General features: G+C 44.7%; 1 protein-coding gene across 4 annotated transcripts in view; it reads right to left on the reverse strand.

Moving 5' to 3' along the window:
- The window catches only part of FHOD3 (formin homology 2 domain containing 3), a 499838-nt gene that overhangs the window by 53954 nt on the left and 432093 nt on the right, over positions 1-13791 (reverse strand). For all 4 annotated transcript variants that reach the window (XM_032152492.2, XM_032152490.2, XM_032152489.2 and 1 more), the window contains one exon: positions 8990-9873. In XM_032152492.2, coding sequence (XP_032008383.1) covers positions 8990-9873 — 884 coding nt within the window. The remainder of the gene's footprint in view (positions 1-8989; positions 9874-13791) is intronic.

Consider the following 13791-nt stretch of genomic DNA (forward strand, 5'->3'; position numbering starts at 1 on the left):
CCCGTCTCTACTAAAAATACAAAAATTAGCTGGGCATGGTGGCGCATGCCTGTAGTCCCAGCTACTCGGGAGGCTGAGGCAGGAGAATCGCCTGAACCCGGGAGGCGGAGGTTGCAGTGAGCAGAGATCACGCCACTGCACTCCAGCCTGGTGACAGAGTGAGACTCCATCTCAAAAAAAAAAAAAAAGAAAAAGAGGCACTTTTCCTTAGTGTATTTCTTTGGTCAGAAAGCCACAGTGGTTTTCCATGGTTTAAAATTTGAAAATAAGGAAACTGGTCAATGATGGTAAGGGGATATAAAGCAGAGGTCAGAGAAGAAAGTGTGGTCCTTGTGAAGGTTAGAAAATGTAAATGCCTTTCTTGAAGGGGATGGCATCTAGAAGGAGGGAGTGAGATGTGACGGGGCAGAGGTCAGACAGGTATCAGGAACAGGAGAGAAAGCAACGCTTCTAAGTAGGAAATCAGAAAGTTGTTCTGCAATTGATGAGAAACCAGACAACCCCCAAAAATACCCAAACAAGGAAATAAAGCAAAAAACCTCTTGTATCTTCTATCTGAAGAAAATGACATTTTCTTGAGAGTAATAAAAGAAGACTTGGATAAATGAGAAACTTCATGTACCTGGATAGGAAGTTTCAATATCATAAGTGTGCTTTAGTTATCTCTTATCTAATTATATATATTTATATATGTAACATGTATATTTATATATATATAACATATATATAAAAGTAATACATATATTGGCTGTCCAATAGATACATTACTTTTATTTTGCATACACATAATCCTATCAAAATTCCTGTAAGATTTGTTTTTGGAATTAGAAAAAAATGTCTAAAGTGAACATGAAAGAATATATGCATCAAAGTGTCAAACATGTTCTTAAAATGTAGAGTTAGATATAATATCTACCCAATCAGCTATCAGCTGTATAGCACTGGCCCTAGAATAGTTGGAATAATAGAACAGAATAGAATAATAGTACAGAAAAAGCTCTGTACAATGGTCCAGGACATTCTAACAAAGACACTAAGATTAGTGACCCAGAATCTAACATAAAAAGATCCATTTTTAATATGGAATCAGAAAAACTAACTTTAAGCCAAATGAACTGATATGGCGAGTGAACATTGTGACAGGCTGGATTGACTGACATGTTCCTTCTTAGGAAGGGAAGAGCCCAGGAGAAAGCAGGAACCCAGGCTGGTGTGGGAATGGCCAAGTGTCAGCAGGGCACGAGTACACCACAGCCAGGAGACCCCCTTGCTGACTGCGGTATGACACCACCATGCTGCCTGGAGTCTTAAGACATTCTCAGTGATGGTCCATGATGCTGAACCCTGCACAGGTGCAGAAGAGGCTGAGAAACAAGTCCAGTCCCTGATGGTCTCTTTCTGATTGACTGTGTAAGCTTCCTTATATTTATTGCCTCTTTTTGATATATAATCCATTTCCTTAAACAGGTATTTCCTGAGTGCCTGCTGTTAGGTGCCTGCTTCTCAAGTGGGAACATTTCCATGCAGAGTAACAAAAAATGCATACCTCTGGGGGCCTCACTCACCCATGGTCAGCTCTGGAGCAACAGGACATTGGGTTTTTTGTCTTAATTTGTTGATAAAAGAACAATTAGCCAAAGCTCTGCCCTCTTCCTCAGCAAGTTCCAAGAACTATCAGGGAGGAAGTGATGATGGAAGGAGGTGCCTGAGCCCACGCTCCAGGTACAGGATGCTAGACTAGGGGTTGGCTGGATGTGAAAACAGGAACAACTATCTTTGGGTGGTCAGCAAAAAGGCAGACATGAGACAGTGTGCGGGAAACCATGGCAGGGCCATCTCTGAACATGCTGCTTTCCCAAATACGTCCAGAAGTGCTCAAGGAAAGAGAGGACCTTGATTCTTTAAGAGTGTAAGGGGAAGCCTGGGAAGCAGCCAGGCTCTGTTTTGGTTCCAGAAAGCCTAGTTAAGCTGAACTCCCATGGCAGAGCTCCTCCTTCGGAGCTCCAACTACTGGGAGCCTCCAACATGCCCGCAGTAGCCCTTCTCCCCTGGAGGAAAGACAGTCTCCGGAGAAAAGCTTCAGGATGAATGCCATGTAAGGCTTTTATTTGTTTTTGTTTTTGACTTGGCTAAGAACACTTCAGGGAGAGGGAGCAGGGGTGTGCACAGCCAAGATGAGGGAGAGGCAGAGGTTACCCTTTGTGGAAAGAGAGGCTGTCTAGGTGAGCAGGAAACTCAAAGGGAGCAGGGGGGCAGTCATTAAGGCAACTCAGGGACAGGGTCCAGCTTCTAGGAAGATGCAGGTGAGCCCCTCTAGGATGAGGCTTCACACGGACAGCACTCAAGGCTAGAAGAGTCACAGGATTCCTGAGAAGGGGAGGTAGCGACTGTCAACTGCCAAAGCTTCGGGGAAGAGCTGTGCCTGTTCTCGGCAGCCCCAGATTCAGCTTGTGGGCAGCTACCTGGGTTGGGAGTCTGCTTTCTAGAACCGGCAGCTCCAGGAGGCAGAAGCCTGCAAACTCAGCCACTCCATGGGGCAGAAAGTCACACATGGTAATAGGAATATTTTCTAGAATCGCTAAGCCAGATATTCAGGCTCGGCTGGATATAAATACTGCAGAGCCACAAGTCCACCCAGGTGGATCCTTGGTGAGACACCAATCCTTGATGCAGAGACAGATGGCAAAATGCCCATGCAGAGTGGATGCCCAAGTCAGGCTTTCAGATAGAACAAATTATAGCCTCCAGGGAAAAGTATTTAAGAATCTGCAAGTAAAGACTCAAACTTAATTGTTCTTTTATCAACAAATTAAGTTTGGAATGGTTATTGGAAAAGAGTGACCATCATGCAGGAGTGACCACAACCTAGTTTCAGTAGGCATCCTGGGAAAGAAAAAGACCTAACTTCCCCCTCAGAGACATTCTGTTTTGGAAAAAGAAGAGTGAGGATTCAGGCAGCAGTTAGGAAAAGACGTGGAAAGAAAAATTTAAATAGTTAATAGTAGTCATTAAGCTTAAGGCTTCCTGAAATGTTGCCACATCACATTGCCCCTTTGCATTTTCAAAGAGTATTTTACTAGTAACAGAGGATGCACCCCAGAAGGTGCTGCAATTGACAATAGACGCCGGGCTGAGGACTTGATTTATTAAGAGAGCTGCAGGAGGTTTGGGGAGTGCTGGTGAGTCTGAGAGCACTTCCATGAAAGGCGACAGAGCTTTGCAAATGCTTCTCTGCATCACTGTTGGAGACCTTGGGTCGGGCTCAGAGAGGCAGAAGTTCTAGAAATGGTAAATCATCCCTCCTCACTCCCTGCCAAAAGAGTGACGCCACAGGATATTTTCAAAACTGTCCGTTGAGAAAGTGACAGTTACAAGGATGCAATGACACAGATGTCACAAAGATGTGACAACTATGGAATTTTCCTAAAGTCTTGAAACAAGGGAGACAGGGAGATGTATAGGAAAGCATTAAGGCAGACCACCCCCCATCCACACCCCCACCAACACACACAGCCTAAAATGAAAAACAAAAACAAAAAACTAAGCCTAAGCAAAGGCTGAGGAATCCTTAGCCAGAAATGAAATTTCTTGCCAGGTAACGTTTGCCTTATTGTTAAGAAAAGAGTATTAATTTCTCATATTTGCCCTTTGGGTTGTCTAGAGCAGAGGCCAACTGTTAAACAGACTTCCTGCATGAATTCAGTTTATTTGTTATCCTAATCCAGAGACCCAGGAGAGAGGAAGGGAGTCTCCATGCCCTCCAGGGGCTTTCGGCCCTGACATCTTTCTCTGGGGTCATTTTATTCTCCTATACGATTCACCACATCCTATAGGACCAGCAGGCACACATCAGAAGTGTCTGGGCACACTTCAGCCCTGCTGAAGTCCCAGAGCTGTGTTCAGAGTTTCTAGGTAGAATTCAGGTTTCTAAGGGGAATGTTAAATAACTTATTATGTCCTGAACTTGAATATAGCATAGGAAGATTTCTATCTCCTCTCAGGAAAATCAAAAGGGTCAGGGGATGTCAATGTGGATAGTGGTGGTGGGGAACACAGTGTTCCTTCAGCACCTCATTTTTCACCTGAAATCAGTGGCTCACAGCCTTGGTTGTACTTGAGAGTCCCTGAGGAGCTTTTAAAAATATACTTGGTGCCGCAATAAACATATGTGTGCATGTGTCTTTATAGCAGCATGATTTATAGTCCTTTGGGTATATACCCAGTAATGGGATGGCTGGGTCAAACGGTATTTCTAGTTCTAGATCCCTGAAGAATCGCCACACTGACTTCTACAATGGTTGAACTAGTTTACAGTCCCACCAACAGTGTAAAAGTGTTCCTATTTCTCCACATCTTCGCCAGCACCTGTTGTTTCCTGACTTTTTAATGATCGCCATTCTAACTGGTGTGAGATGGTATTTCATTGTGGTTTTGATTTGCATTTCTCTGATGGCCAGTGATGATGAGCATTTTTTTCACTATTCACAATAGCAAAGACTTGGAACCAATCTAAATGTCCAACAACGATAGACTGGATTAAGAAAATGTGGCACATATACACCATGGAATACTATGCAGCCATAAAAAATGATGAGTTCATGTCCTTTGTAGGGACATGGATGAAACTGGAAACCATCATTCTCAGTAAACTATCGCAAGGACAAAAAACCAAACACCGCATGTTCTCACTCATAGGTGGGAATTGAACAATGAGAACACATGGACACAGGAAGGGGAACATCACACTGTTGTGGGGTGGGGGGAGGGGCGGGGGCGTGTGGGGGGGGGGGGGGGAGGGGGAGGGACAGCACTAGGAGATATACCTAATGCTAAATGACGAGTTAATGGGTGCAGCATACCAACATGGCACATAGATACATATGTAACAAACCTGCACATTGTGCGCATGTACCCTAAAACTTAAAGTATAATAATAAAAAAATAAAAATTAAAAAATTACAAAATAAAAATAAAAAAATAAAAGTGAATATTTCATTTCCAAATAAAAAAATAATATATACTTGGGAAGCTGAGGTGGGAGGATCGTTTGAGCCAGAGTCTGAGGCTATAGTGAGCTTTGATTGTGCCACTGCACTCCAGCCTGGACGACAGAGTGACACCTTATCTCTAAGAAATAAAAATAAGAAAAATAACCCAGGCCAAGGCTCACCCTGACCTAATTTTTCTTTAAAAGTTGCTGTTACTAGTTCAAATAGATTTAGAAACTTTAAGGTAAATAAACTTCTCCAGATACATTCTGGATTCCCTCCCTATGATAAACCTAATGAATGCAAGAGAGTAAGACAACATCAGGTCCCCAAAGTGGAAACTGAGTTCCACTCCATGTCTGTTTTGGTCTGGCTGTAACTTGGGGCATAAAAGCTGCCCTTTGAGAACAGGAGGGATTTTGCTGCCCCTGGTTACAAGGTACAAGGGTTGGAAAGTCACTTTCCTGGGGCTCCCCAGGGTGATGTCAAGCCCAAGGAAGTCTCAGGGCTTTCCGCCCTGACATCTTTCTTGGGGTCACTTTATCTCCTATGGGGCTCACCACATCTTAGACCAACAGTCAGAACATAATGAAATTTAGCACAGGATTTCTACCTTTCACCATACAACACAGTATGATTCATCTTATTAAAACACCATATAATTCCAGCTGATAGAGAAAAATTGATCCAATTCCAGAAACTATTTTGAAAGAAAATTAAAAAGCGCATCTTTTCAGTCTTAGCATTTTTTCATTAGGTGGTTACCCCAGCCTTAAATCTGGCTCATGAATCTTTGTTTTTGGGTGGCTTAGTCACAGCTATGTCCAATAATTCTGGTCTAATGTTACTTTTTTTGATGAAACCTAAAACCATTTCTCTTTGTTTTGTGCTGTCTTGTGAAGTCTATTTCACTCTATTTCTGTTGCATTTTATTTATTGTACTTAATTAAAAAATTTCTGAGCCAAAAATCAGAAGTGGCTGTTTACATTTTGATTTATGAAAACCACAGTCAAGGATTAGAAACAGAAATGAAATTGTACTCCATCCTGGGCGACAGAGCAGGTAATTTTCTGTTTCTAATAGTGGTAACATATGCAAAATGGATTCAACTCTCCAGTGTAATGTGGGGTTTGTTGCTTTTTTTGCTTTTTTGAAACAGAGTCTTGCTCTGTCACCCAGACTGGAGTGCAGTGGCATGAACACAGCTCAATGCAACCTTGACCTTCTCAGGCTCAGGCGATCTTCCCATCTCAGCCTCCCAAGTAGCTGGGACTACAGGAATGTACTGCCCTACCTGGCTGTGTGCGTGTGTGTATATTTTGTAGAGATGGGGTTTCACCATGTTGTCCAGGCTGGTCTCAAACTCCTGAGCTCAAGCTGTCTACCTGCCTTGGCCTCCTAAAGTGCTGGAATTACCAGAATGAGCCACCCATCATGGCCAAAACACAATGACGTGTTTTAATCCTAACTCGCATTCTTACCTTTTGTAACATTTTGTAAAGTAGCTCCTGTTCACATTTCCTATCCCGAAGACAAAGGTAGGGGTTTTTGGGTCTCATTATAGAACATTCTGGAATCAGTTTGGTGAACTTTTCATTCAATATATCACTTTCCTCTTATGCTCCTACTTGATAAAAACTATGCAAACATTTGTCTATTAGCTAGGCAATACATTGTTCTAGAGGTCACTACCTGCTTCAGGCCATCACGGAACTTTGGGCTGAGACAGCAGAGGCCAGAATATTATCACTGACCAAACTGGCTACAGTGGGACCAAGAGAAGGAGGGAGGTAGGTGAAGCATTAATTTTGGGCCTTCTTGAGGAAACTTTTAATCTTGTAAAAATGAAGCTAGGAGTGCCTTCACCTCCATACTTTTACTCCAGTTTATTCCTCCCAACACTGAGTCAAGGGGCAGCTTCTACCCAGCAACCTGATAGGGAACCACAAGAAGCCTAGAGGTGCAGCCAGCCAAGTGGGCAACGAGGGGAGGAAGAGGAGGAGGGGGAGGGGGAGGAGGAGTATTCTGTCCAGTTAGGTCAGTGGGTTGGAAGGTGGTGTCAGCAAGTCAGGTCATGGGTAACTTCTAGCAACCACAGACTGCTGTCTTAATCACGGCTGGTCTTCTCCTAAATGTCAGGCTGCCTATAAGAATTGGAAGGGGGAGGCCAGGCGCAGTGGCTCACTCCTATAATCCTAGCACTTGGGGAGGCTGAGGCAGGTGGATCATCTGAGGTTGAGAGTTTGAGACCAGCCTGGCCAACATGGTGAAACCCCATCTCTACTAAAAATACAAAAATTAGCTGGGTGTAGCATTGGGCACCTGTAATCCCAGCTACTCTGGAGGCGGAGGCAGGAGAATCTCTTGAACCCGGGAGGTGGAGGTTGCAGTGAGCCAAGATCACACCACTGTACTCCATCCTGGGTGACAGAGCAAGACTCTGCCTCAAAAAAAAAAAAAAAAAAAAAAAAAAATAGAATTGGAACGGGGCATGTGGATGGCTCGGCACCACTTGGTACCATTCCTAGAAAAGTCAGGACACAGATACACCAAGAGTGGGTGTCTGGCAACCCTTTCTTAGGTGTTATTTTCTGGAAAGGACAAAAGCTGGGTCTACTTTCAACCAAAGGACAGGACTGATTGGGCATGATTTTTTACACTGGATCCTAACGGGATAGATTTGTAAATGAGAAGGCTTTAATTTTGACTTGAGGAGATTCCTGAGGCTGGAAATGATTTAGACTCATGTCATGAGTGAGTGAGAAACACACACTGGGGTAAACACCAACCAGCAAAGGGCAGCAAGCAGCTTAAGAATCCCAGCACGTTTTGAAAGGAAACTGATTAACTACAGCTCCCCTGGCTGGCCTGTCAGCATCCCACAGCAGTGACAGGCACTAACTCTGTCACTGTGCTCCTTGTCTGAAGAGCTCACTTGTTCTGAGGATCCTGCATGTAATTTTTGATACAGAATTGGTGCCCAAATGGCATGGCTGGAAACCTGACTCAGACAGTTTCATACTCACCCAAAAAGATGATAAATGCATGCAGCAACACAGAGAGTTAAAATTAACTCATGATTATAAGCTCTTGCAATTTTATTCTAAATTATGCTTTACAAAGTGCTTTCTCCTACCCCTAGTACCTAAAAAGAGGAGATAACCTTAAACCTGTTTTAAAACTGGAAAATACCCAGAATGAGTTTTTAAAAGTCACCTAAGATATGTGAAGGAGACTCTACTAATGTAGGGAATTAGATATAAAATCTGTGATCCAGTATCTTGCAGCTTATCCATGTAAATTAACTATGACTTAACCTTTGGTGCCCAATAACTTTATGTACAGTGTTTCCCATTGATAAAAGTGGCATAACATCTTTGTTACTATCACAGCAGCAGTGCCTATAGGATTCTCAAACGTTTATCCAAAATACTAAATCTAGATGCATGTGTAATATTGATAGCATGCCAAATATATGGCTGTTGGAAAACTAGATAGCTGCAGAATGCTGGCTTGATCAGGGGCCAAGCCAAAGAAATGTCAGTTGGATTATTGCCTTTGAGCTTATTGGGTGGTTACAGATAAAGTTCAAACTACTACTATCAGTCATAATCAACGAAGGTAAGATTAAATAAGCATATCCGGTGTTTGGTAAGTCAGCAAGTCCACTTTCTCTAGTTAACATCAGTATCTGCTATCGGGCTATGCTGACATTCCTCAGTTGACCATTTTTGTCTTTTCCTCAGGGCTATCTGGTTCTTTGAAAGCTCCTTTGCCTAATATAAGTAAGCTGGTGACCATGTTAGCTAATAAGGGTCTCTGACTCATGTAGCCTACACCTAGCATGTGGCAGAAGGAACACTATATTAAAGATCAGATTTTTATACCAACGGACTTTTTACCAAATAGCAAAAGCAACGAAAATTGTATTTTATACAGAACAAATCTCTTCAGCCCTACCCAACTTCCAATCAAGAAGCATGCTGAAGACTAGCAGTACCTTTGAGACAGACAGTTCCTTGGATTTAGACTCAAACAGGTGCTCCAGTCTGGAAGTGTCCACCTTAATGGGTTCCAGTTTTGACCACAGGAATTCTCTGCAGCGTCGGTTGTTTTTACATGGCCAGTCAAAAGGCCGAACTTCATTCCAGAACAAACGGATGGTCTTCTTTTTCTTAGTGAATGTGGGCTGACCCCTGGGTACCTGGGACCACCCTAAGCCCTGAGGAGCGTTGAACACTGGAGGAGGAGGAACCAATAAATTACCGGGGACAGGAGGGGGAGGGATGCTGTCCAACAGGGGCGGAGGGGGTGGAGGCGGCAAACCCAGAAAGGTGGGTGGGGGTGGGGGAGGTGGCCCAGGGGCCTCCCTGTGACCCAGGTCAACATCTAGGACATCAATGTCATCCTCCTCCCCCAGGTCAGTGAAATCCATGTCTTGGATTCTGAGCTCTCTTGGATTGGCCATGAGCTGGTCCCAGATGTAATCAGACTCTGTCTTTGGCTGCACCAGCGCTGTTTCTGTGACCTTGTCATTGGGCTCAGCATCAGGGGAGATGGAACCTCTCCCCAGGTCCCCGCTGTTGAATTTCTCAGCAAATGCTTTCACACTGCCCCGATTGTCCAAACAGCCGACATCCACCCTCCTGACACTCTCATCCTGGGTCTGAGAGTTGGCCTGCAGGGTGGATATCCTGGTAGCAAGGCTGGCTACCGCCTCTGCCTCCTGCTGGGTCCTCCTGGCCTCCCCATCCCCCTTCTCCTCATCATCCGGAGACTTCCTGTTATGGGCATACAGCATGTCAAGCATGAACCGTTTGTTGGTGAGGATGTCGCCACACTGTCCATTTACACCTGCATCCTGGACACCTGCGGGCCACAAACCTGAAAGTACACGGGAGAGAAAAATGAGAAAGAGGCAAGGGGGCCTCACTTCCATGAGAGAATCGATGAGAATAAGTGAGCTTAACACATGGGAGTGACTTCAGAGAAGACACTGCATGAGTAGTCAAAGCCGTGGCTGACAAGATGTTCTTAGGCAAAAAGAGATGCTGCTTTATAGTCCCAAAGACCCACACCAGAACCCAAGACTCTTCCAGGCATGATGCTGCTCCTGGCTCCTACCTGGGCTCATGGGAGAAATCTTCCTTTTTCCTGCCCACCCAAGGCAGCGGGTCAGGACCTACTCAGCCACAGGTAACTAAGGAGCCTCTGCCCTAACTTGAGATAGGGAGGCAAGAAGCCACTCCCTGGCCCCAGCAGGTATTGGAGAGCCTGGAAGATTACCCGTTTCTCTCCCCTACTCTAAATCTGCACTAGTGCAGCTCAAAGTGCCTCAAAAACACACAAACTGTGCCACTGATCACTCTTTAGGTTCACTCCTTTTTACGGTCCCTAGTCTCCAGGGGGGCTGAATTCTGCCTGGCAATCTCACCCACTCCTCTCCAAGATGACTTTCCATAGCCCTCTCTTCTCTAACCTCCTGGCCCATCTCACCCTCAGAGGTAACCTTGCCTCCAAGTTCACTGACTTAACAGATGAAGCCAGAAGGAATCTTCCAGAGCCTCCCTTCCACCTCTACTCTCCCACCTGCATTGACCCTCAGAACACAGCCTCCCTCCTGCAACTGCCTCATAAACATACCTCTTAGCAGGGGTCAACTGCCCACTTGTGCATTAGTAACCCACTCCAGAAAGTCTCTGTCCTGTATTTCCCACGGCCTTCCCACTAGAGTCTTCCTTTCTGGCACATTAACACACATACACACACACACACACACACACACACACACACATATATAATTTCCCCCATCTTACAAAAGCAAAACCACCCTTGGCCCCACTCATCCCTCTAGCTATCACCTAACTTTAACTTTTCTCATTTCCTCTAAAGTAAAACCACTCATAAGAGTTGCTTTGCCCACTGCCTCCAATTTCTCTTTTTCTTTTCTCTTGGACCCAGTCAAAGGGAGCTATTGCTCCCACCACCCTTCTCAGCTGCTGCTTTCAGGTACCAGTGACTTTTGTGTTGCACTAGACACAGCCAACCACTCCCTCCTCCCTCACAGGGGTCCCAAGATATGACGTATGACACAGGGCTCCCAGGACATCTGGCTACTCCTTCTCAGTCTCCGTTGCTGGTTCCTCCTTATCATCAACCTTTAAATGTCCTTGGACCTCTTCTCTCCATCTGCACTTTCAGTCTCATCTAGTTTCAAGGCGTTAAATGCCATCCATAAAATACCACCTTCTCCAACCCTGCACTCTCCAACCTAAGCTGCTTCTGCAATCCTTTGCTGTCTGAGCTACGGCAACTTAATCCATCTTGCTGCCAATTCCAAAAACCTCAGAGTCATTCTTGACTCCTTTTCTTTCATCCTCCACATCCAGTGTTGCTGGGCATCTTGTTGGCTACACCCTCATGTCATATCCAGAATCCAGCTGCTTTTCTCAGCACCTCTGCTACCACGACCATGGGCCAGGCCAGCGTGGGTTCCTGCCTATAGTACTGCAGGGGCGTCCCCACTGGACTCTCTGATTCTAGTCATGTCCCTTGATAGCCAATTCTTACCCCAACAGCCACATGTTTATAAAAATGTCTGATCATATCTTTCTGCTCAAAGTCTTTTAACAGCACCACCTTTCACTGTGAGAAAAAGCCAATGACACGATGTTCACAAGGCCTTCCATGATACTTCCTTACTTTTCATTCATCGCCTACCACCACCAATACTCCCCGACCCCCAGACACACATGCCCATAAACATCGTTAGCTACAGCAACCTCTTCCCATTCCTAGAACTCACCAAGTGTGATCTGGCCTCAGAGTGTCAGCCCCTCCTGGGATAAACTATACCTAGTTAATCACACAAGTTTATCCTTGACCTGTTGTCTTTACTCAAACCATACCTTCCCAGTGAAGTCTTCCCTGACCACTTAGTGAAAACTGTGCAATCCTCCCCCAACACTGTTGATCATCCTTTCCTGCTTTATTTTTCATCACAGCTCTTATGACTATCAAATCTGTCACGTTTTACTTATTTTATTGTCTGCCTCTGCCCTATCACTGCAATGATTATAATTACTCAATAAATTGCCTTCTTCATGGATGTAAACTCTATGAGAATAGGATTTGGGTTTCTCTTGCTCACTGTTGTTTCTGCAACATCTGGACAACTGAATGAATGAATGAATGATCAGGAATGTTATTCCTCTGGGTTTGCCTCTTTGGGGCTTGTATTAGTCTGTTCTCATGCTGCTATAAAGGGCTGCCCGAGACTGGGTAATTTATAAAGGAAAGAGGTTTAATTGACTCACAGTTCAGCATGGCTAGGGAGGCCTCAGGAAACTTACAATCACGGCAGAAGGGGAAGAAAACATGTCCTTCTTTATGTGGTGGCAGGAGAGAGAAGAATGAGTGCCCAGCGAAGAGGAGAGAGAAGAATGAGTGCCCAGCGAAGAGGGAAGCCCCTTAAAAAACTATCAGATCTTGTGAGAACTAATTCACTATCATGAGAACAGGATGGGGGAAACCACTGCCATGATTCAATTATTTTCACCTGGTCCCTCCCATGACATGTGGGGATTATGGGAACTACAATTCAAGATGAGATTTGGGTGAGGACACAGCCAAACCATATCAGGGCTGGCAGGGCCAGGTAGTGAGTGCTTCAGTTCCATTAGCTTTCCAGGGCCTCAGTGGATCCTAGTGTTGGGATGTGGCAGGAGACCCAGGCCTGGGAGGTCAGCATTGGGAGCTTCATTCAGCCGAAGGAGCATCCCCCTCAAACATGCTAAGGGTGGGCCCTGGCTTGAGGAGGCATTGACCCGGGGATCACAAGGTCCCCCAGGATTTCCAGTGTATCTTTGTTCTTTGTACTCGGTGCAACAATGGCTTAACCTGTACCAGGGAACCTCAGGCCATCTCAACACCAGAACAAGGAGCTATGGAACCCTCTTTTAGGTTTTTTTTTTTGAGACAGAGTCTCGCTCTGTCACCCAGGCCCTCTTTTAGGTTTTACAAACAAAATATCTTAGGAAATAATCACCATCAAAAGGAGATGAGATGCCATTTGAGGATAATAGCAAAAAATCTGGCTAGGTAGTTTCCACAACTGGTCAGATACTAGGGAGACCACTAGGAGGCTGCAGCAGATAAAGTGGCTGAGCCCTTCTTAAGAGACAGCCTTGCTCTTTCTCCATTTATTGGGAAATGTGAGCATTTTCTTATTTTGGGAACAGGAAAAATAATATAATCAGGTAATATTTTTTTTTCTTTGAGACACAGTCTCACTCTGTCGCCCAGACTGGAGTGCAGTGGTGTGATCTCAGCTCACTGCAGCCTCCACCTCCCGAGTTCAAACAGTTCTCATGTCTCAACCTCTTGAGTAGCTGTGACTACAGGTGCAAGCCACCATGCCCAGCTAATTTTTGTATTTTTGGTAGAGATGGGAGTTTCACCATGTTGGCCAGGCTGGTCTCGAACTCCTGAATTCAAGTGATCTGCCCACCTCGGCCGCCCAAAGTGCTGGGAATACATGTGTGAGCCACCGCACCCAGGCAATCAGGTAATATTTTTAAAATGCCAGCTTTCTTGCTTATTCTCTTCATTCATTTATGACTCCTTTTATCATTCTGTAGTGTCCCTCTTTGTCCTTAGTAATTTCCTTTGCTCTGAAGTCTACTTTAACTGATGTAGCCATTCCTGCTTTTCTCTGATTTAATGTTTGCATAATATATCTTTTCTCAACTTTTTTCTTTTTTCTTCCTTTCATACCTAGTCCTACATATTTTTTCCCCAACT

The sequence above is a fragment of the Hylobates moloch genome, unplaced genomic scaffold (assembly GCF_009828535.3).
Source record: "Hylobates moloch isolate HMO894 unplaced genomic scaffold, HMol_V3 SCAFFOLD_5, whole genome shotgun sequence".
Classification (NCBI taxonomy): domain Eukaryota; kingdom Metazoa; phylum Chordata; class Mammalia; order Primates; family Hylobatidae; genus Hylobates; species Hylobates moloch.